The sequence below is a fragment of the Staurois parvus genome, unplaced genomic scaffold (genome assembly GCF_062004578.1).
Source record: "Staurois parvus isolate SC_StPar_1 unplaced genomic scaffold, SC_StPar_1.0 ptg000607l, whole genome shotgun sequence".
NCBI classification, from domain to species: Eukaryota; Metazoa; Chordata; class Amphibia; order Anura; family Ranidae; genus Staurois; species Staurois parvus.
Window position 1 is genome coordinate 1,063,361 of NW_028318403.1, and position 25,358 is coordinate 1,088,718.

The 25,358-nt window shown below is 42.8% G+C and overlaps 1 protein-coding gene across 2 annotated transcripts in view; it reads left to right on the top strand.

Annotated features, from left to right (window-relative positions):
• Positions 1–25,358, top strand: part of BCAR1 (BCAR1 scaffold protein, Cas family member) — a 208,529-nt gene that overhangs the window by 176,779 nt on the left and 6,392 nt on the right. The window contains exons 5-6 of one of the 2 annotated variants that reach the window (XM_089692853.1): positions 2,895–4,115; positions 22,914–23,003. In XM_089692853.1, coding sequence (XP_089548979.1) covers positions 2,895–4,115; positions 22,914–23,003 — 1,311 coding nt within the window. The remainder of the gene's footprint in view (positions 1–2,894; positions 4,116–22,913; positions 23,004–25,358) is intronic. The other variant, XM_089692854.1, reaches the window with a different exon arrangement.

Here is a 25,358-nt window from a genome sequence, read left to right on the forward strand (position 1 = left end):
TATTGTCTACAGTGTTTAATCTTCAGATTGTATGCACAGACTGAACAGAACACACTTCACTCCGGGGATAGCGGATGGAGAGCCTCATGGACAAAACACTGGAAGGATATTGTTCCCTCTAACAGTTCATTGGATTCCTTTTTTCTTTAGCATATATGAGAAAACACTTCACCTTCTAACCTTTGTTATCTATATGAAATTTAGAGGGTTTTTTTTTTCAAATCTATTGAAGCTTTAGAGAGAAGCTAGTTAGCACAATGGGGCATTGAATTGATGGCCCATGTGAGCACCATTGTGCCCAGTCACCTAATTCCACAGGGAGATGTCAATTTGCTCAATCCATGCCATATAATAAAAATTATAAATAATGGGTGAATTGACATGCCTACAGAAATAGAGTGAGCTAGCTATACATTAAAAGCCTCTGCAAATAAGCCCTGAAAAGGGTGAAACGCATCTGAGGAGTTCTTTACAGGTAGAGAACAAGAGCCGAAGCCATGTTTTACCCATCTCATTACATTTATGCTACAGGTAGTCGGTGTCTGTGTGCAGGCAGCCACCATTTTGTTGAAGTATACATTAGAAGAATTTCATTAGAATGTTTTCATTTTGAAGTGGAACTTTATTGTATCTGAGCATCAAAAACTAAAAACCACTATTTCATTTTTAATATTCAAAGCAAACTCACCCATCCGTCCATGTCTCCTTGCTTTATTTTACTGAGAAATCACTTTGACGAACACCCCCTAGCATTTCTGGCCGTGGCCAGAGCAAGTGATACATGCTTTAGCTTAGTTTTTACATGAAGGAGACATGATCACCATGTTCATTTAGGGCACAGTACCAGTATTAATAAAGGCCACCCCAATTGTGCTCACCTTACCAGTGCTTTCTTCTAACTCCAGCATCTGATACTGCTGGATAGGAAAACACAGTGCTTCAAGGTATGAAGAGCATGTGATTTGCTACCATTGTCCAGCAGCCAATCACTGCCAACAGTGCCAAATTTTTGTTCCTGGTGCTGCAGAGGCAGGAGCATTGAGGAAGCGCTGGTGGAGTAAGTACAACTGGGTGTGGGGCAGGACCTTCAAAACTCCGTCTCTTAGCCCTGCATGGGCATAACCTGTCCACACTTGGTCAGATGTAAGTTTCAGATTTGATATTTCACATTATATATAATATAAGGAATAATTTTAGGTAGGCCCCCTCACTGCATAAGTGCTGGTAGGTTTTGTTGACCTAACAGATCACTTATGTAACAAATTATTTGTGCTGAACTTGGTTGAGGCCTCAAGTTTCCTATTAAATGAAAAGGCAAATTTTTTGTTGAGTTATATGTACTTTTGCAACACACAAATTACATTTCTAAAATGTAGGTTTTCTGATGTGATCTGTCATCATCTGACATTCAAAACTCCGTCTCTTAGCCCTGCATGGGCATAACCTGTCCACACTGGGTGTGGGGCAGGACCTTCAAAACTCCGTCTCTTAGCCCTGCATGGGCATAACCTGTCCACACTTGGTCAGATGTAAGTTTCAGATTTGATATTTCACATTATATATAGTATAAGGAATCATTTTTAGGTAGGCCCCCTCACTACATAAGTGCTGGCAGGTTTTGTTGACCTAACAGATCACTTATGTAACAATTTATTTGTGCTGAACTTGGTTGAGGCCTCAAGTTTCCTATTAAATGAAAAGGCAAATTTTTTGTTGAGTTGTATGTACTTTTGCAACACACAAATTAAATTACTAAAATGTAGGTTTGCTGATGTGATCTGTCATCATCTGACATTAATACGTAACACGGAGCATGGAATCTGTATTCATTTAAAACCATGGTTAATATTCAAGAATTAGACTCCATTACTTGCTTTCCTCCCACAGTTGGTGACTCACTAGATGGTTATGAATCAGGAATCGGGTATCTGACCACAGAGCTCTTTAAAGCAGCAATCACTTTTATTCAGCTTTGAATTCTATTTCTTCCAGCAGTAGAATAGGACAGCCAGGATGCTGGCCCCAGGAGCTGTACTATTTTGGTTTCTTTTTGGGCTTGGAGCATGATGGATTAATGCACACATAAAAAAGGAAAAGTGAGTAATCATTATTCAAATAGAATTAGAATCAGAATAGGTTAATTTGATGAATCTTGGGTTCTTCTCATCCTTATTTAGCATGTAACCAAATACAAGAGCCCTTAATGTTTGGGAACTCATTTTGTTGCCCCATGTGGGTTTATATCTTGGTATGACTTCTTTATCCCCTGTCATAAGCCTTCCCCCAGCCACTGTCTATATTTGTATAGGAAGAGACTTCACATGGAATAGAACTAATATTTATTGCGGCTTCCTGGTATACTATCCCTACCAACAGTTTAGTGATCACTAGGAGAAGCCATTGAGGTTACTGCATATTCCTTTATTTTGTGCTATAAGAACTTAATTTCTATTCAAGGTTCCACTTTCTTCAAAACTGACTCTGGATCATCATGATACAAAAGGTGGCACATACATGAGTACCTGAAAGTAGTTTTCTAGGTCAGTTATAGGCTACTCAGACTTATAGGGGCAAAATCTTAATTTTGGTCATGGACTATATTTTGTTAATTTAAGGAAGAATCAAGCATTTCAAATAACCTTTTCATGTGTGTAGCCAAGAATTCTAAAAGGATGGTTGTGGTAATCAGGTAGAATTGGATTGTCAGTAGCAGGTCATGTTAATGAAATAACATATCTAAATTGGCTGCTGCTACAGCATTTATCACAAGATTTGTTATGTTTTTCAATATTATTAACATTTGTTAACTCACTGCATGCAGTGGAGTTTAAAGGTTTTGTGAACTAGTCATGTCACATCAGTAACATCATAACATTGCCCCTTTATTCCTGCAGATTTATGATATTCCACCATCCGTGAGTAAAGATGTTCCAGATGGTCCTCAAAGAGAGGAGACCTATGACTTCCCACCTGCTTTCTCCAACCAGAAAATGCAGATTCAACCTCAGGCTCCTAGTCACATCCATGATCCTGAGCCATACATCCCTGAAGATATCTATGATATTCCTCCTGCTGCTGTTAAGGGCAATGACTCATTTTCCCAGGAGATATATGATGTCCCTCCTAGCTTAAGAAAACCTGCTGGACAACAAAACTTCAATGATGTTTATGATGTTCCTAGAGAATTCCATGGAGGAAAAGCCTCACTGGAGACTGACTCAGATTATATATATGATGTTCCTCCCCAGGTAGATAGGGAGGTCAAAGCTGTGGATGAACTGGCTGGAAGCTTTAAGAGGCTGTCTGCCTCCAGCACAGGTAGCACCAGGAGCAATATTTCCACATCTTCCCTTGATACAATTCCAGTGAAAGAATCTTCTGTTATTCAACCAAAGACTCCAGGGAAGGAGCTGAATCTTGATCTAGATGCTGCCATGGAAATGTTGGTAAAGTTACAGCACGGTGTTAATAGTTCCATCTCCTATTTGATGTCCTTCATTAGCAGTACTTGGAGAAGTCCAGAGCAGATGGAAGCTAATGCACAAAGCATCCAGGCTGCAGTGGAAGGGGTGAAAACCACAGTTAAAGATTTGCTGGAATTTGCCAGAGGAGCAGTTGTAAACTCAACTCAAGCATCCGATCGAACTCTGCATGCCAAGCTTAGCAAACAATTACAGAAGATGGAAGATGTTTACCAACAACTGCTTAAGCACAGTCAGGCATTGGATAGCAGTAACTGGGCTGTGAATGTTTTGGTAGCTAGCAAGCAGGGTGCTACAGATGACCTTGATCGCTTTGTCATGTATTCCAGAGGGATACCAGATGACACCAAACAGATGGCTTCTTTTCTACATGGAAATGCTTCTTTGCTCTTTAAAAGGACCAAGCACCAACTTTCAATAGGAGAGTCCCAGTCTGGGCAGGACAATAGCAATCATTTGGCTAATAACAATAATAATTTGTCTGTTGGTCAAACGGGACACACGGAAAAGGCCAGTATACAGTCAAGGCCTTTGCCATCTCCACCCAAGTTTATAGCAGAAGAATCTCCTGATGGACAGTATGAAAACAACGAGAGTGGCTGGATGGAAGATTATGACTATGTCCATTTACAGGTGAGTGTACATGCTACTATATAGCTGCCTTAGAATAAAAAATAAGATTCAGTATATTTATTTTCTACCATCTGAACCAAACACAATGCTTACATCCAGAAATTACTTTACAAATTGGAAAAGTGTCTATGTGCAATGTTTGTGAAGGTTATCGAAGCCATTTCATACCTAGTGTTGTATAACACTACCTAGTCATAATCGCATTCAACTGGACTTGTTCTTTAGTGCTTTCAACATTACATTAAAGCCCTACACAGCCTTTTCACAAGTAATGCCCAGATTTGGTCCAGAATTAGGTTACCTATGGTGACTCAAAGGAACACATTTCTTGGCAAGTAATTACACATTTATGGCGCAGAGGTCGACCTGTGTCACAGTAGACTGCCAGCTTCACCCTGTGATGTGTCTACTTCAAACGTATTTGTGAGCCAGTGGTAGGTTACATATCCTAAGGGGTAGCAGAACATGAAGTACAATGCTTTGTCTAGTCCTGAGAGATACAATATGAGTAATATTTAACAGGTGTGCCCCAGGTCTATTCAAGATCAAAAAGCAACCTAATGTAAGATATTTATGGTCTCCTACACCTAAAGAATGTTGTATAATTAGCTCTAACCAAAAAACACTAATCATTGCTTGCTTTTTAGTGATGTGATGCCTGTTTTATAATTAATATGTAAAAAAGTATTAAGCATAGTTAATTTTTTCATATTAGTATCATACAATATAAATATACACAGCAGAGGATTGATATAAAATGCTAAAGTGCCACATGAAAAAAACACTTTAGAGCATTTCTGGCAAGGAAGGCTGGTTAGAACTGGGATGCAGATCGAACTCTCATGTGTATTGACTGCCTGATTTCTAATATTTGCTTATCTTCACTTAGAAGTTGTATTGTCCATATTGCTGTCACCCAGTTGCCTCAGTCCCGTTTTCTCAAAGATGTTCTTCCTTCTTCCTCGGATTGCATATCACTAGTAGAGTAGGAGTCAATCTATTCCATCAGAGACCTTTGAGGGCTTCCTTCATATAGGTAGTATTGTTTTGGTGCCCATGGACATACAGAGATTGTCATTTAAACTAGTTTTGCTTCAGTTGGGATATGATTGTATGTTTTTGTGCACTATGTGTTCTCTGCAGACACCACGGGGTTTATTTACTAAAGCTGGAGAGTCCAAAATCAGACTCCCTTCTGCATAGAAACCAATCAGCTTCTAACCTCAGCTTGTTCAATGAAGCTTTGGCAATGAAACCCGGAAGCTGATTGGTTTCTATGCAGAAGTGAGTCTGATTTTGGACTCTCCAGCTTTAGTAAATAAACCCCCACTTGTCTGGCCAATCTCATTGAAAGTATACACTGGCCAGCTAAGATTTTTTTCCAATCATTACTGTTACCCAGAGTTAAAGTCAGAACTAGGGGAATTTGCACCGTACATCAATATGTATGCTTGGATGACACATGAATCATGATTATTACCTGTAATGTTCTAAAAATGCCAAAGTGATTATACAAATCCAATGGTTCCAGTGCATTCTTGGTTACTAACCTGGAACACATTTGCTGACATAGGGCTCTATATACACTTACAAGTGCAATGCACTTTTTATGCCAATCCATGGCAATGCATAGTGCTTTCACACCAGTGCCTGGTGGTGTAGTAAAAGGAAGATGCATTGCTTTATGTTGTGTATGTGCATTGGGGCTGCCATTCAGAATGAATGGCAATGCATATACCGCGTTATGTTGCACATACATTACACATGTGGTTCAAGCGCAGTAATTCGTGATGCCACTCACCCACATAGGTGTGATGGGAACCTGACTGTCCTGGCTGCATACTTGTTCTGGGTGTCCCAGCAAGCTAAATAACTGTCAAAGAAGCCTTATAGGGAAGATGCCATTGTCTTACAGACTGCAAATTAATTATCGGTCAGAGACTGCCCTTACGGTGATGCGGAACAGATGCTTAAAAAGACACTTTGCCCATTTCAATAAAAGTGACAGTGTCCCTTGATAGTCCATCTCCCAGCAAGCATACTCACTAACCTAAGCTTCTTCACCACCTCCTGCTCTTTTGGAGCCCTCTTTCCATTGTCCTAACATGCAACCTACTCCATGTGACAGTAGGTGAGAGATCTAGGATGTAATCCATCCTGGTAACCTTCAACATTACAGCTTAGACTGGGTGGAATTCTGCAGTGGGGATGCACTGATAGTGAGGTTTGTAGATTATACCTTGCTGGGGGCAAAAGGGGAGGCTCTTAAGTGAATAAGCAAGGTGGCATTGGCTTTTTAATTGGTCCAAAGCTAGTGTTTACTCAGGGGTCAAATATTGGTAGCTCTTCTCACAGGCTTCTTGTCTCATAGTAGACATCATACACTGTTACCAAAGAAAAAAAGTTCAAGCACAGAAAAATCCAGTATTTTACATGCATGTTTTTTCTTTCCCATAAATAATTTCTTGTCCAGTTGCATTGTGCCTTTGAACTTACTAGAAAATGTGACTAGTCAACTCTGTAGCACTCTCTAGAACATTTTGGGAGTGTCTAGAGCAGCCTTTCTTGACCTTTTTAACACAGAGGAACCCTTAAAATAACTTTCCAGTCTCCGAGAACCCCTGCTAATAATTACAATATCTACAGCTAATGTTCTGTTAGTGATGGTCACTGGGAAGAATGTTCCTTACATTTGTGGTCCGTGGGAAGAATCCTCCGTTATAAGTAACTAAAAGGATCACTTATGCCAATGTTTACTTATCTGATAAGTGAAAATTGCTCATTGCTCAAACAACCCCTAGCAACCCATGGAGGAACCCTAGTTGAGAAAGGTTGGTCTATAGTATCTATCAAATTACTCTCTGTGTTGGCCAAGGTCCTCCACCTTGCCCTTCACCTCCCCACATAAACTTTTATGGAGCTTTGTGGGAGGTGAAGCATAATGCATGCTATAGATGATGCGATGTTCTTTCCTGTAACCCAGGGTTGCCCGATTCCCCCATCAACACAGTGTTGATGAGGGAATTCCTCCCATGGAGCTATTGTGTTCTCCCGGCAGAGGGGGAATGGGGAGCTGTACCTCCTGGGAGAACAGTAATTACTGTTAGAGGCTATAGTCACTGCAATAATCACATGTAAAACTTTAACATGCTGGTTGTACCCAAGTCGTACAACAATTGGGTACAATCAGCCTGCCCATAGATGGTTAGAATCTCGGCTGGTCCCTGTTTAACCAGCCGAGATTTGTACCATCTATGGCCAGCTTAAGGGACTGCTAAGTTGATCGTGCCAAGCAGCAGTCTCAGGCCTTTTGGATGTCTACACATGACAGGTTTTCATTGGCATATAACATGCCTAAAATACATTGAATACAAATATAACATTAGGGGACTATTGATGATTAAATGAATGGCCTGACAACAGGGTCACTTTAAGCAGTAGCTTTGCTATTGCCATGTAGCCAGCCAGGCAAGAGCTTTGGACTAAACAAGTAAGGTGGGCTAAAAATGTTCCAAATAATGAGAAGTCAGAAGACAAATCTCTTGTTGGCATCCTTTCAAATCATGTCTCTTCTGTCTGTATAATCAGCAACTTTGATGTTGCATGGTCAAGAGAAGGTGAGATGACAGAAGACACTGTCACTTTAATTGAAATAAGACTTTCCCTCATTCCAGGCAGAGAAGGTTTAATTAATCCTGACTTTAATTATTTCAATCATTCTGCAAACTCATGCACATCAATAGAGGAGCCAAGGCTTTCTTGCCATCTGGCGACAACTGCAGACACGGCTGTCAAAATTGCTGCGTCTGCTAAAATCAGAGTATCCTGTATAGTTGGCAAGCAGGCGGTTTATTTAATGATATTTACATTTTGCCTTTAAAGGTCTGATGCTGTAGCACACTAAATAAAGCCTCCAGATTAGAAAAGGTGTGCACAGCTGTTCTGATACATGGCTTAAAGGAGACTGATCGAGCACCTCACTGCAAATCTGCTGAATCAGCATCTTGACTCTTGTTTCACCTTATAATGAGCATCTCCCTACAGAGAGGGAGAGAAATGCTGTGCTCCGGATTTCTTCACATGCAGTCAAAAATTGCTTACTTTCTGCATGTACTTCAGCTTGTATTGTGTTTTTGATGTCAGCATCTGAAAATTACTAAAGCAGAACCTGTAATACCTTATGATGTTGTGTTATCCTCCGATATTTCAAAGTGCTGACATCACATTCTTTATGCTTGTTAAAATAAGTCACTTCAAATGTTACTGATGAGCAGAAACCCATGGAAGCATATTTTATTTACTGTTACAAAATATTACTGAATATCCCATTAGAGCAGTACATGGAAGTGATCATAAACAGATTGTTGGGGTTCTTTAATATTGCAGTTGAAAGAGCAATGGGACCTAGGTACTGACCCAGCCATATACTTGTTACACATCTCCCACCTACCCAAACATAAATACATAAAGTCGATTTTGATCCATCTAGTGAATGAGGCTGAGGCAAACAGGAGATATCTCTTACACTGTGGTTCTCCCAAGATCACTGAAATCCACCAGATGGAAAACCTCACTGCAGCTCTTAGGGTAATGCAGAAAGGTTCAGGCGCATATGATTCTAGTGGACCATGTTCACGTGTTCTAGAGAGTATGAAACACGGCTGGCAAGCGACACATAAAACTCCATAGGCCCAATTTAGTGCCCCACGATCGGGCCGTAAGCATGGGAGCTCCAGGAACTTCCTTGTCTTGCAAAACTTGGGAAGTAGGAACTTTCCACTCTCTTCCCACCCAACACTCTTCTCTGCTCCTCTTCACCACTCCTTTTTTCCCCATATCCCCCCTCTCTTCCTTTCTCTTTTTGTTCTACTTAAAGTGGAACTTTAGTCAGACAATTAAGTCTTGCTAGATCAGTTCAGGCTGGCCCCTTATGCAGATAAAGCTATGTAAAACATACAAAAATAAGTGCCTTTGCTGATTAAAATCCAATAATACACTGTCACACCTTGCTCTGTGCATGCTCAGTTACTGTCTAATTTTTGGCACTGTGCCGAAAATGTAGAGGCTAATCTGCTGACAGCCTAAAGATTTTCTGCTGCTCAGGACTTTGAACTTCAGCAAAATGGCACTCTACAGCAAGAAGAATAAGGAACAATGCTGGAGGCAATTTACAGCGCACACTAATTTTGGTAACATAATTATTAATGTGGAATGTATGTTTCTTGCTAAAGAACATTATTTTTATCAAGTTATTATGGGCAAAGTTCCACTTTTTGTGGCAAGAGTCTGGTTAACAACAGACTTATCCTGGTTTTCTACCAACCAAGGATGGGAAACGTCCTCTTGTCCTGACTTCTGAGATGTGAATACCCATAAATTCTTATATCTGCATGTAATTTTTGAAACTGGTTAAATAAAAAATGCAAAAAAGTGCAATGGTGTTTAGCAACTCAAAGCAGAAATTAGGTTTTCAGAGGCCTGAATTAGGCTCACAAATCTCATTTTGTTTGCCACCCTTTACTCCCTGTGATTACCCTTTGGACAACATGGTCAAACTAATCTGTATAATTTTAAATGATCTTTACCTTTTGGACAAAAAAAAAACATGCTTAGATGCCTATGTATGAAGCATTGGTATGGCCCTATTGTGGACATTTCAATGGTTTGCTTGAAAAATAAATATACTCAGGCACATATATAAAGCATGGCTATGTGCTTTATAAATGGGCGTCCTCTGTTTGCTTTAGGGCTCCTTGTTCATTTTAATGAATAACGAAGAAAATAAAAAGTGGTGGGAATAGAGCTTGATCATATGACCTGTCAGAGGCATGTGACTTAGTTCTCCTATTACAGAGCATTTGTGCAGCTTTATGCAGAGAACACAGTGTTGGATACCTCGAGCTCTGAGAATGACTTGTAAAGTAAATATGAGTGTTATCCTACAGAGAGGAGACTCCATTATAAATACTCACCATGGGCCCCATGAGTAAATCATCATAGCTGCTAAAGTCAGGTCTCAAATTGCAATTCAAGCCTTGGGTGGCCCTGTTGGCACCACCTGGCTTGACAAACGTCAATTTAACCTGTTCCCCTTGCCAATACACACATACAGTATTTGGCATCGCAGTGGTGGGCTTTAAAGCAGAGCTCCAGTCAAAAGTAAAAAATTACCGTATTTTTCGCTCCATAAAATGCACCTGACCATAAGACGCGCCTAGATCTTAGAGGAGAAAAACAAGAAAAAAATATTCTGAACCAATGGACTGCAGACATAGTACAGGGGATGACCAGAGACTGCGGACACAGTACAGGGGATGACCAGAGACTGCGGACATAGGACAGGAGATGACCAGAGACTGCGTACATAGTACAGGAGATGACCAGAGACTGCGGACACAGTACAGGAGATGACCAGAGACTGCGGACACAGTACAGGAGATGACCAGAGACTGCGGACACAGTACAGGGGATGACCAGAGACTGCGGACACAGTACAGGGGATGACCAGAGACTGCGGACACAGTACAGGGGATGACCAGAGACTGCGGACATAGTACAGGGGATGACCAGAGACTGCGGACACAGTACAGGGGATGACCAGAGACTGCGGACACAGTACAGGGGATGATCAGAGACTGCGAACATAGTACAGGGGATGACCAGAGACTGCGGACACAGTAAAGGGGATGACCAGAGACTGCGGACACAGTAAAGGGGATGACCAGAGACTGCGGACACAGTACAGGGGATGACCAGAGACTGCGGACACAGTACAGGAGATGACCAGAGACTGCAGACAGTACAGATGACCAGAGACTGCGGACATGGTAGAAGAGATGACCTGAGACTGTGGACACAGTAAAGGGGATGACCAGAGACTGCGGACACAGTACAGGAGATGACCAGAGACTGCGGACACAGTACAGGGGATGACCAGAGACTGCGGACACAGTACAGGGGATGACCAGAGACTGCGGACACAGTACAGGAGATGACCAGAGACTGCGGACACAGTACAGGAGATGACCAGAGACTGCGGACATAGTACAGGAGATGACCAGAGACTGCGGACACAGTACAGGGGATGACCAGAGACTGCGGACACAGTACAGGGGATGACCAGAGACTGCGGACACAGTACAGGCGATGACCAGAGACTGCGGACACAGTACAGGGGATGACCAGAGACTGCGGACACAGTATAGGGGATGACCAGAGACTGCGGACACAGTACAGGGGATGACCAGAGACTGCGGATACAGTACAGGGGATGACCAGAGACTGCGGATACAGTACAGGGGATGATCAGAGACTGCGAACACAGTACAGGGGATGACCAGAGACTGCGGACACAGTAAAGGGGATGACCAGAGACTGCGGACACAGTAAAGGGGATGACCAGAGACTGCGGACACAGTACAGGGGATGACCAGAGACTGCGGACACAGTACAGGGGATGACCAGAGACTGCAGACAGTACAGATGACCAGAGACTGCGGACATGGTAGAAGAGATGACCTGAGACTGTGGACACAGTAAAGGGGATGACCAGAGACTGCGGACACAGTACAGGAGATGACCAGAGACTGCGGACACAGTACAGGGGATGACCAGAGACTGCGGACACAGTACAGGGGATGACCAGAGACTGCGGACACAGTACAGGGGATGACCAGAGATTGCGGACACAGTACAGGGGATGACCAGAGACTGCGGACACAGTACAGGGGATGACCAGAGACTGCGGACACAGTACAGGGGATGACCAGAGACTGCGGACACAGTACAGGGGATGACCAGAGACTGCGGACACAGTACAGGGGATGACCAGAGACTGCGGACACAGTAAAGGGGATGACCAGAGACTGCGGACACAGTACAGGGGATGACCAGAGACTGCGGACACAGTACAGGAGATGACCAGAGACTGCAGACAGTACAGATGACCAGAGACTGCGGACATGGTAGAAGAGATGACCAGAGACTGCGGACACAGTAAAGGGGATGACCAGAGACTGCTGACACAGTACAGGGGATGACCAGAGACTGTGGACACAGTACAGGAGATGACCAGAGACTGCAGACAGTACAGATGACCAGAGACTGCGGACATGGTAGAAGAGATGACCAGAGACTGTGGACATAGTACAGGGGATGACCAGAGACTGCGGACACAGTACAGGGGATGACCAGAGACTGCGGACACAGTACAGCAGATGACCAGAGACTGCGGACATAGTACAGATGACCAGAGACTGCAGACAGTGCAGGGGATGACCAGAGACTGCAGACAGTAAAGGAGATTACCAGAGACTGCGGACCTTTGGGGAGGGAGGGGTACGGGTACCCGCTCCCACTTCTGCGGAGTTGTCCTTCCTTCTTTTTCCCGCAGCCGCTTCTGTGACAGCCGGGTGCCCACTGCGCATGCGTGAGAAGTGCTGCGCTTTGTGAATGGCCCGGAGCCTTCTGGGACCTGTCATGTGTCCCAGAAGACACCAGACCATTCACAAAGCGCAGCGCTTCTCGCGCATGCGCAGTGGGCACCCGGCTGTCACAGAAGCCAGCGTGGGAAGACTGCAGCGCTGGAGCGAAGAACAGGTAAGGTCCTGCAGGAGAGAAGAGCTGAGCGGCCGGCCCGATATTCTGCCATGGTGGCGGCAGAAATACCGGACCGGCCGCTTTACATTTGCTCCATAAGACGCACTGACATTTTCCCCCCTTCTTTTGGGGGAAAAAAGTGTGTCTTATGGAGCGAAAAATACGGTAAGTCAGCAGCTGCAAAAACTATACCTGCTGATCTTTAAAAAACAGACTCACCTGTCCCTCAATCCAGTGGTGTTCTCTCCCCTGTGCTGGCATCTTAAGTGTGGTCACCCAGGTGTGACAGCTTGCGGCTTCACATCCAGGTGCCCACTGTGCATGTGCGCGTAGCGCTGAGCCTTGTGAATGATCCCGTAGTCTTCTGGGACCTGTCAGTTGTCCCAGAAGTGGGAGCAGATACCTGCCAAAGTAGGTTACCTGCTTTCCAAAGGTGCCTATCCTTAATGGGGAGCGGGGAACAAGGCCTTAAAATGGAATGTCCCCTTTTGGGTGGAGCTATTACTTTAATGCCAAGCTATCACATAAATGTGTACAGATGGTGACGCTGTTCTATGCTGGGGTGTGCTCATTTGGCGCCTCCAGCAATGTGACCATCTATCACCAACAGATGATTCAGTCACTGTTTATGATTGAGAACTTGGATGGGAGCTCAACAAAATGACCACCAAGCACAATGATCACATATTCAGGAGCCATCTGCTGGCCTCTGGCTAAACAACCCCTTAAAAGGTTGGTAGGACTTGGCCGTATGGGGTAAAATATCAGTTGAGCTGGGAGGAAAATTATTTTTATAAGAGGTATTTTTTTATAAAGTTGACAATTTAGGCAGTACTTTACATACTGTACTTTCACATCATTCTCAGTCCTCAAGGAGCTTACAATTCATGGTCACTATCTCATATGCATGGGATAAGTAATCTGTCAGCATGGCTTTGAAGTGTGGACGGAAACCTATGCAAGCACAGAGAAGAAATGCAAACTTCATGGAGATAGTGTCCTGACCGGGCATCCCAGTGCTGCAGGGCAGACATGCCAACCAGTAATCCACTATGCTGCTCCAACTATCGGGGAAACAGTGACTGCATTTTATAAGTTTGGATATTTAAGCAGCTTCAGCATTCCCAGCTGGTAGAGGTTTCCTCCATCCCAGGTGTTAAGCATGGATGCGAGAATTGATTATAATCAAAAGATTTTTGGTTAGCTTGCCGACATTTTCCTGCTGACTTTTTTGTAGTACTGTTTTAGGTCAAATTTCCTGCCAAAAAGGATAGTATCTTGACACCGAAGCGCTAAAGGATTCCATAGAAACTGAACAAACTGCTACAAGTGAGAACTGCCACTGCACAACCCAAACTGGATGATTACACTGATGCAGCCCTCTTAAGATCAGGGGAATCTTGCAACTGAACAAACAAAAGGGTGCAAATAAGTAGTGCATTATCATCAACACTTTATTAAAGGATAAAATGCATACATACTTACAAAAGCAAAATTTGTAACAGCGTTGTATGTAAGCCAAGGAACTTAAGGGTCTTAAACACAATGGAACTCTTCAAAACTTATCGTGTGTAAGGGAGGGTTTTTTTTTTTTAAATCTTTAATAAAGTGCTGTTCATAACGCACTAGGCCAGGGTGAGAAGAAAAGACCTGGTGTAGGAAGTGCACAGGCTTGGATGTCAGTGGGAGTAAGAAAATTACGTACTACCTGTGGTCAGTGGGAGGAGGAATAGTGCTCCATCATTGGTATTGGTGGGAGGAATAGTGCCCCATCATTGGTATTGGCGGGAGGAATAGTGCTTCATCATTGGTATTGGCGGAAGGAATAATGCCCCATCATTGGTATTGGCAGGAGGAATAGTGCCCCAGCATTGGTATTGGCAGGAGGAATAGTGCCCCAGCATTGGTATTGGTGGGAGGAATAGTGCCCCACCATTGGTATTGGTGGGAGGTACTGTGCTCCACCATTCGTATTTGTGGTATTGTGCCCCACCAATGCCATTGGTGGGCGGAATAGTGCCGTATCGGTGGGAGGAATAGTGCCATATCAATGGGAGGAATAGTGCCCCATCGTTGGTATCGGTGGGAGGAATAGTGCCATATCAATGGGAGGAATAGTGCCCCATCGTTGGTATCGGTGGGAGGAATAGTGCCCCATTGTTGGTATCGGTGGGAGGAATAGTGCCCCATCATTGGTATTGGTGGGAAGAATAGTGGCTCATCGGTGTCAGTGGAAGGAATGGTGCCTCATTGTGGGTATCATTGGCAGGAATAGTGCCCTACTGTGGGTATCATTGGCAGGAATAGTGCCCCATCATTGGTGTCAGTGGGAGCAAAGGTGCCCCATCTTTGGTGCCAGTGGAAGGAAAAGTGTCCCAAAGGCCAGATAAAGGCAAGCAAAGGGCCACATCTGGCCAGCGGGTCACAGATTGGAGACTACTGCACTTAGGCGTTTGCGCCCTTTTTTTGTCAAATTACCTGCCACCTAAAAAGTACCTTTTTTAAAAAGTTGTCAATGCTTTGAAAAAAAAAATCATAAATGTATAAGCCAAGGGTAGCTGTTAAAGCTAACTATATCAGCATTTTTTCGCATACTCATTACACTATTGTCCAATAACTACTAGTCATTTCTCAGAATCCTTATCTGTGCGTTGACATCATAGGTGGTGCACCCAGTGCCTGCCATCCTACGTATGTGTGATAAAGCTTTCTATAGAGCAGACCAAGCAGATCTCTCACAACCAGGACAAAGCATTTACTGTCCATTTTCCTTTCATTCCTTGACATCTTAACATCACGTCTTAGAGTTATTGTAGGGCTGCCCTGAACCAAACTGCTGCTTTGCAGAACAACTGTATCTTTCAATGGACTTAGTCACAGTGATTTGGTCTGTGCTGGCCCCAAGGTCTTTGATATTTGATAGGCTTCAGCAAGCTTCTATAGTGTAAAGTGAATGACATCCGAGGTAGAAGGGGATATAATCCCATCACATGAGCCGATATACAAAGTCTCAGTCTGCGGGGGAATTTAATGGGTGGGAAAATCACAGCCTGTTATTATAAGCTGATTCATGACAGCTTATTTTACTAAACACCACTTTGTATCATTGTTGGTACTGTGCATAAATTCCAAACTCCTATTCCCGAATTTACATTAATACCTTTTTTATTTGGTTAGCGCATCTATTGCCAATGTCCTAATTCCGACCAGCTCCCGCTCTCAGTACATTTCATCTGAGAGACACAAACATTTTTCCTTAAATTAGTAGTAAACCCTTACCTATACCCAGTGAAATGACTGGCCTCAGGTGATACACAGATGAAACATCTACAAAAAGTTGTAACAGTTTTTCTACAGCTATATTTTCCCTACATCCATTCAAAGTGCAGAATTTAAACAGGATGTCTCAGGTTTTTTTGAATGCACCAATCTTCTGGAGTAGATTTTCCCGGCGTTCCAAACACTTGTAAACACGGTTAACTGCATTTAGAAGCGTTTGCATTTAGAAGCATTTTTTAACTGTTCCATATGCAGATGATACATGCAAAGCATTTTCCATGTATTTCCATTTATTCAAATGGACCTGGTACACCAGCGCAGTCAGTTCCAGGAAGGAAAAATGGTAGAACGTGCCGCATTATGCTCATGACGGGATCCATAGTGCATACAACTAGAAAAGACAGGTCATCTCAACACATACTGCTCTCTCTCTGCTTCTGCTCTCTCTATTCCTCTCAAAATGTCTGAAATAGGTACTTTTTTACTATTTTTCAGTGCATTCTGGGCATTTGCGAAGGTCTCTTGAGGTTATCTTTTAAAAACGCTGCTAAACGCAAACAAACGCGGTATGCAAACACACTAAACTGACGTTTTTTTTAACCTACGTTTTCCAGCAGTCAGTTTCCATTTTCCAAATTCCCCGTGTACATGAGCCCTAAAGCATAAGGCTTTGTTCACATCTAGGTGTTTGGTATCCATGGCAGAATTGCCACAATTCTGTCTGCGATCTCATAGCGCACTGCAGTAACTGACAATTCGCACGACGCTTGTTCAGGTACCATTCATTTTCAATGTCACCTAAACACAGCACAATTTGGCTGCGATAAACCGCAATGCAATCGTGACAAAGAACATCGCGCTAACCTTGTCACCTAAAAAAAGAGCAGGAGCTTAATTTGGGACAACCAGTTTTGTGCGATGTGGATTGCACAATTGCAGCACAATCCATCACATGACAGTTGTGGCAGAATTGCACCCACGTTTTAGGTACCATTGAGTCCTAGTTCACACTGTCACATCACATGCGATTCTGTGTGGTGAGATTTGAGCCCATCATTTTGCATGGCTTAAATCGCACCGTATCCACAAGAAAAAGGTGCAGGTACCTTTTTTCTTGCTGCACTGGAATGGGATTGCATGGGTGTTCATACTCAAATAATCTGATTCAGGAAAACGCACTGCGTTCTGCGACCTGCTTTAGTTGTTACCTTTTCATTGACAGGCAGCTAATCGCATGAACACAGTGTGATTGCTATGCAAATAGTTTTCAACCACTAGTTAGGACGTCTGACAAGATTTGTTCTTCATGATCCTGTTAGAACACGTACATCGCTGTAAATGTGCTTCTTCTTTTTGGATGTAATATTGATATTTTTTTTTAAAATGCCCCATTCGTCTTCCCACTGGTATAATGTTACCTGTACATTGGTCACCTGCTTGCTTGGCCCTTTTATGTCTTTATTTTAGCCACATTGTCCATATGTCCTCAAGCCAATGTAGAGTTCCCATATGTCCCCATCTGCATGAAAGACATCAGTTTGTCACCGGAGACCTTCTGCCCCCTCTTTCCCACAACTGGTGTCACTTTCCACTTACATTTAAGTACGCTGAGAAAAAAAAAGAAGTGAGTCTATGAAATGTTGTAGGTTCCTGGAAGCTCTAGGCTGGTTAATGGTATGTAGGCCTACTAGCACTTTGACTTCTCAGATACAACAGAACACATAGCTCATATCTAAGGCCCCGGGTACACAGGACGTTTGGAAAACTCTTCTGAACGATGGAAACTGCTGGAAAAGTAGGTTAAAAAAATGTCTGTTTAACTGTGTTTGCTTACCATGTTTATGTGCATTTGCGTTTTTTAAAGATAACATCAGGAGACTTTCCAAAATGCCCAGAATGCACTGAAAAACAGTAAAAAATTACCTATTTCAGACATTTTGACAGAAATAGAGAGAGCAGAAGCAGAGAGAGCGGTATGTGTTGAGATGACCTGTCTTTTCTGGCAGTATTCACTATGAATTCCAACATAATGCGGCACATTCTACCATTTTTTTCCTTCTCGCAAAACCTGGAACTGACTGCCCTGGTGTACCAGGTCCATTTGAATACATGGAAAACGCTTTGCATGCATTTCTGATGATGAAAAAAGGCTCTGGACAGCACATATGGAACAGTTAAAAAATGCTTTCAAACGCAAATGCTTATAAATGCCGTTAGCAGCGTTTACAAGCATTTGGCGTTTGAAACGCTGATAAAATCTACTCCTGAACGCAAGTTTGGGGTGTTCAAAATAATGACTATAAACTCAACTGCCTGTAAATGACTGTAAACGATGATGTGTACATGGACACATAGGAAAACATTAGGGAGAGTTCAGGGGCTGCTGAAAAAAAATGCAGAAAAGCTCCTGAAGGTGAGTTTATCAGCTGCAGTGTACATGAGCCCTAACAAGGCAGGCTTCTAAATTAAAAGCCGCTATCGCCACCTACTGCTGATATACCAAACAGCAAGCCTGGAACAGTGCAACTAAAGTGCCAGAAAAAAATAGCAGATGGATAATTAATTAGATAACACTAGGTTTCATAAGTAGATTTAGATTAAACTACAAATTGAATTTATTTCACTTTATACTGTTTATCAAACTAGGATAAGAAGGAAACATGTTTTCGTTTAATTCAATAATGCATTTTTTAATACAAATTTGTATTAAATGGAGAACAGCGTGTGCTGCTCAATATGACCAGAAGAACATAACGTGGAGTGCTTACTGTTATTTAAAGAGGAACCGAACTCGAAGCTGTACCCAAAAAAGTCAGGTATGGGGCAAAGGATCATTCACCAGTACGGTCTGTGGTGTCCCTGCAGCAAATCTTTCCCCATTACTGAATTTTCATGCCTTTTTGTGCAGTTTATCTCTATGTGGAGGTGGCCATCTTGGTAGAGGCAGGGATTTACATTTTTCATAGTACTGCTTAGACTTAATTACCACTTCTATAACTTAGCAAATCTTCACTTTTTGAGTTTGGTTTCACGTAAAAGGAGATTTTTTTTTTTCAGTTAAAAAGCTGCATTATCTTTCAAGATGAGTAGTTCTTTAAAGCGGAGTTCCACTCACCTGTCAAAAAATAAAAGTCAGCAGCTACAAAAACTGTAGCTGTTGACTTTTAAAAAACAGTCACTTACCTATCCCTTGGTCCCGCGGTTTGTCCCCCGCAGCTCGTTTCACCGGCTGTCCTGTATTCCAAGAGGCCGACATCTTCAGTGTGGGTACCCGGCTGTGGTAGCTTACGGCTTCACAGCCAGGTACCCACTGCACTTGCGCGAGTAGCACTGTGCATTATGAATAGTCCTGTAGTCTTCTGTGACCTGTCACATGTCCCAAAAGACTACAGGAAGGGAGGGAAGACACCTTCTCTTCCCGATCGCCTAGGCGATCGGACCGGAAATGTGAGCGGGTACCTGTCAAATCCCCCCCAAAGGTGCCAATCCTTAATGGGGAGCGGGGGAGTAGTCCTGAAAGCAGAACTTCCCCTTTTGGGTGGAGCTCCACTTTAAATTGCTTAAAGTGGTTCTAAAGGCTGAAAGTGATACTAAAGCTAAAAACGTTTTACCTTAATGCATTCTTTGCATTAAGGTAAAAAAAATGTTTTCTATTTCTCTGCTCCTGCTGCTGTCAATCAAATGCAGTGAGGAGGAAGTGGGAGGCAGAGCTAAGTCCTGCTGTGTAAGTCTATGGAGCACGGTGCCATAGACACACAGCTCGGATACTGTTTGCCTCCATAGCAAACAGCTTGCTATGAGGACACGCTACAAAGAGGAGCAGTCTAGATCACTGCCAGGGGCTGCTTCTATTGGGGCTGCTCCAATACCACTGCACAGATCAGGTGAGTAATAACATGTTTTTATTTTAATTTTTAAAAAATGTTTTGACTTTAATAACACTTTAAGGATTTTTACCTTAATGCATTCTCTGCATCGAGGTAAAGACCCTTCTGTTCTGCAGGATCCTCCACCATCTCCAGCCCTCCTTATATTTACCTTAGCTTGAAAACAGTGTCTCTCTCCGCTCTCTCCCTCCTCACAGGACAAATTGATAGCAGCAGTATCCATTGGATCCTTCTGCTGTCAGTCACATCCTGTGAGGAGGGGGCAGGGCTGAGCCACACTGTCTATGTCAACAGAGGCAGGCAGCTCTGCTCAGGATTGAGCCCGCAGGTGTGCCACCATAGGAAGTGACAGCACCAAAAAGGTGCAGGACCCTTTTTTGGTCCGCACTAGATTCGGATCGCATAGGTATTCACACCTATGCGATCCGATTCTGCACATCGCACTGCATTTTGGGGACTGATGTCACGGTGTTGTTAACATACACACCCACATCAGTTATATGAACCTGGTGCGATTGTGCTGTGGTGCAGAATTCGCACCGAAAACGCTGCGAATTCTGCACCGTATCAGTGTGAACCAGGGCTAAAAGAAGCATGAACTGAGAGATGCACACAGACTGTCATTGCTGTCCTTTTTGGTATTTACTCTTTTTTAAAAATGTTGCATTTACCAGAAACCCAATGATTTGGGACACCTAATCTCACATAATCCTTGGCATGTGCTACTACATTGTGCAAACACCCCACAATGTTTTCTTTATGAAATATGAAAATAAAAGTACATACAGATATCTCAAAAATCAGAAACTCCAGCACTACTATATAATCTCCCATACTATAATACAATAACATATTAACAAAATAATTGTTCAAATCACTCTAATTTTAAGATCATGTAAAACAATAACTGAAAAAGCACATAAAGTGAACACAATTATTCAGTTTGTGGCTTTGCTTCCCACTAATTTCCAGTCAGTGAAAAAGGCCTCCGAACTCATTGTGATCCTCCATTATATAAACATACACCACAGTATTCCAAACAGTTATTTCACACTGATTCACTGCAGCGGCTTATTTATTATTTATCACGTTGAAGTAGATAGCACAGAAATAGTTTTTTTACATACAGGTATCTACTTTTATATATAATTGTTCTAAAACTGTTAAAATGAATAAGTATGAGAAGCAAAAGCACCCCTGAAGCAGAGCAAAAAACTGTGGCAAGTTGTACCATTAAACCTTCTTTTAAATGATGTTCAGCAGGAAGTTGTCCAAGACATTTATATATTGACATAACTGTATATTCAGTATCGTACTATCATCCTTTACATCACAGGTCTCCAAACTTTCTAAACAAAGGGACGATTTACTGTCCTTCAGACTTTGAGGGCCGGAGTGAACAGTGGGAGTAGAAAATGTCCTAGCATTAGTGGGAGTAAAAAAAAACTTGAGATAGTGCTTGAAGTCAGTCCAGTCATTGTTATTAGTTGGGGGAATAGTGCCCCATCACTGGTATTAGTGGGAGGAATAGAACCCCACCATTGGTATTAGTGGGATGAATAATGCCCCATCATTGGTGACATTGGAAGGAATAGTGCCCCGTCACTGGTGTCAGTGGAAGGAATAGTGTTCCATCATTGGTATTGGTTGGAGGAATAGTACCCTATCATTGGTGTCAGTGGGATGAATAGTGCCCCATCATTGGTGACAGTGGGATGAATAGTGCCCCATCAATGGCATTTAGTTGGAGGAATAGTGCCTAATTGTTTATTAGTGGGAGGAATTGTTCCCCATCATTGGTGTCAGTGGAAGGAAAATGCCCCATTGTTGGTGTCTGTGGGAGGAATAGTGCCTCATCATTGGTATTGGTTGGAGGAATAGTACCCCATCGTTGTTATCAGTGGGATGAATAGTGCCCCATCACCCATCATTGGTGACAGTGGGATGAATAGTGCCCCATCAATGGCATTAGTTGGAGGAATAGTGCCTAATTGTTTATTAGTGGGAGGATTTGTTCCTCGTCATTGGTGTCAGTGGAAAGAAAATGCCCCGTTGTTGGTGTCTGAGGGAGGAATAGTGTCCCATCATTGGTATTGGTTGGAGGAATAGTACCCCATCGTTGTTAGCAGTGGGATGAATAGTGCCCCATCATTGATGACAGTGGGATGAATAGTGCCCCATCAATGGCATTAGTTGGAGGAATAGTGCCTAATTGTTTATTAGTGGGAGGATTTGTTCCTCGTCATTGGTGTCAGTGGAAGGAAAATGCCCCGTTGTTGGTGTCTGTGGGAGGAATAGTACCCTGATGGCTGTATAGAAGCAAGCAAAAGGCCGCAGTTTGGAGACCACTACTTTACATGATTGCCTGATGAAGGGACCCTTCTGATACATTGCACTTTGCTGTATGGCATGCTGGATGGACATCAATAAAGGTGATTCCTTGAGCAGAAGTTTAAGATGTGCTGGCCACATACCTTTCATGTGTTCCTTGCGGCCACACAGTATAGTTCTGCCAGAATTGATGATGAGTGAGCACAGGGGTCATTATAAAGGATAACTTTAGGAAAGTAGTTATCCTTTACGTAGTCAGGTTATTTGAACTTGCCCTCACTTTGGAAGCTGCAGCGTTGCCTCTACATATAAGGTGCCAGTTAAAAAAAATTATCTTTCTACATCAAATGGGTAAGTTTATAATTGACGATGCTGACAGTTGAACATAATTGCACTGTTATTAGTTCTTTCATCCTAAATAAGTTTGCCTGAAATAGAATTAATTTACTGCTGCAGCCCCAATAGTGTACAGAAAATTATATTTTCTATAAAAAACAGACCCGGTACCTAGGTGTACACATTGCATATTTATGATTGAATCCTTTCTCTTGCCTGGAGCCAAAAGAGAGATATGAAATAGGAATACACTTTATGGCAATAACAAAAAAAAATCTTAGTTCATAAAATATTAATGAAAGTGATTTGTTCATTTATGAGTTCAGTTGATATTTTCATGGAGAGTAAATGATGTCCTTTTGTGCAGGGTAAGGAAGAGTTTGAGAAAACACAGAAGGAGTTGCTAGAGAAAGGAAACATTATTCGACAAGGGAAAGGTCACCTGGAACAGCATCAGGTAAAGGGAACACTTGTCCATCTGTCTCTCCTTTCAGAAGTTGTTCAGATATGGAGGTTACCGTTGCTGAAGTCCTTCTAAAAATGCTAGTGGTCTTACTCTGCATCTGTATACATAGTCTGGGTCTGTGAGAATGTATGGGCATGAGCAGAGTCCGAAACCTCGAGCAGAGTCCGAAACCTCAATCAGAGCATGAGAGCAAAATAGTCACCATGACGTTTAGGCAACTAGCTTCCCCGGAAGGGGAGATTAAAGCAGATATCTAAGCAAAAACTTATTTACATGTCCTTGTTGCTGATTTCCTACCTTCACTGAATACATATTCCATCTTCTGGTTCGCCCAGTAGGTGCTCTGAAATAGCCTATTCAATTTCAAATCAAACTGTTAATTCTCTTTGGTTTCCTGTTTGTAAGACCAGTGGCTGCTATACCTCCTATTCCCCTGGCCTCTGGTCTTGGCACATCCCTCTGCCCCACTTGCTGGGGTGGGTGGACCAAGACTCTCAGACAGATTCAACATGTACAGGCCTAGAGTTCCCGCCCACATTCACTACAATTCCCTGTGGTTGATGGGAACTGTAGTTTACTTTCACTGCAAAGAGGAGAGGAGAGGAAATGATGTAATTCCCGCTGTTGCACCTCCTCCTTGGCAGAGCAGATGCTGTTATCTTTTGAATGACAGAGATGAAGTCATGAAAATTCAATTAGAATTTTCTCCTAAATGGTAAAGATTTTCAAACTTTTATCAACTGTTTTGTGTAGGGGGTGTACTAATGTTTTTTGGGGGGGTTTTCCTATCCCGGAGTTCTTTAAAATTTGTAGCCTTCTTATGTCTCTCATGACAGATAAGCGTTAGGGTCTCTGTCCCAGTGACTGCTGCACTCCTCATGTATTGCACATGCATCAGACAGGGGTGTATTTACCACAAGGCAAACAAGGCATTTGCCTAGGGCGGCATTTTTCAGGGGGGGGGGGGCAGCCCCTTGGAAGAAGGGACACACGTGGCATGGGGACCTGGTGGGTTCTGAGAGATGCTGTAGGTTTCATGACAGTGTATGCACAGCCCGACTCTCGTTCCTGGGGATGTCAGTGTCTTTTTCTCTCTCGTCGTTAGGGGGCAGTGGTTGTGGAGGGCAGGGGTGCTCTTGGTCAATGTCAGGCTTTTTCTCCTGGGGGGCGCCAATTTTTGTGTTGCCTAGGGCAGCACAAAACCTAAATACACCACTGATCACAGATATGGGAATGAAAGAAAATCAACCCAAATAGTTTGTATGCCTAAATAAAACCTAAAATAAAATTCTAATGCGAGCCATACATGTCTTGATTTAAAAATCAGTTGATCCATTTAGTGTGCATGAAGGAATCTCCCCTGCTGACAGTAGTATTCAGGCAGCCACAGCACCCACAGCTGCCTGAATACCCAATCATTGATTACACCTGATATGATGCAGTCACTGTTCGGCCAATAATTTTGGTGCTGAGGGGGCTGCTCGAATTTCGAGCAATTCAGCAGGAATCATTCAAAATTTGGGCCTTCGGTGACCAGCTTTGGACTTCCTACTCCATATCCAAAGCTTTAAACAGGGTGGGAGTTGTGCTTTAAGTTAATTTACAATAGGTTTAAATAGAACACTTGTTAAATCATGGCTAATAAGCTGTGGTGTAAAGGCATGCAGGCTTATACAGGAAAGTGATATCCTTCTAAAATGCTCATCCTTACAGAGACACTGTCACCTTGCCCATGCTAGGTAAAGTGATGGTGTATCTGCAAAGGGATCCCCAACCTCTAAAGGCTGTGTCCGCAATCCATAGAAGTGGAGGCACTGTCACAGGAAAGCAGGTCCTATGCTCCCCCATACCCAAGTGCTAGGTATTCTTGATAGCTGAGGAGGAGCAAGATAAGGTGAGTATAAAACGGTAGAGGGATGGCCTTTTTAGAGACACCATGATTTGCCTTGCATGGGCAAGGAGATACTCTGCCAATACATAATTGGTTGAGTTTTTATATATAAGAAAAATATAAATTTGTTGAATCTTAACTATGAGCCTGTCTATGACCAACCTAACACCTCAGAGAAGCCGTGTCACCACAACTTTCGTTTCAACAAAAATGTTTTAAAATATATTTTATGCGTGTTGTTTACCTGTAAAAGCCTTCTTGTCCAGACTTTCAAAAGTCCTGAGATTCCTGGGCCCCACCATCTTGGATACCCCTTTGCACCTACCCCAGCAGCTACAAAAGATTATGTAGAAAAGTGAAAGGAAAGACTGAGGAGCTGGTTCAGCACTGGCCATCATTAAACTTCAAAAATGTTGAGAATATAGTGCAGAGTTTAATGTTTTAATTGGATACTG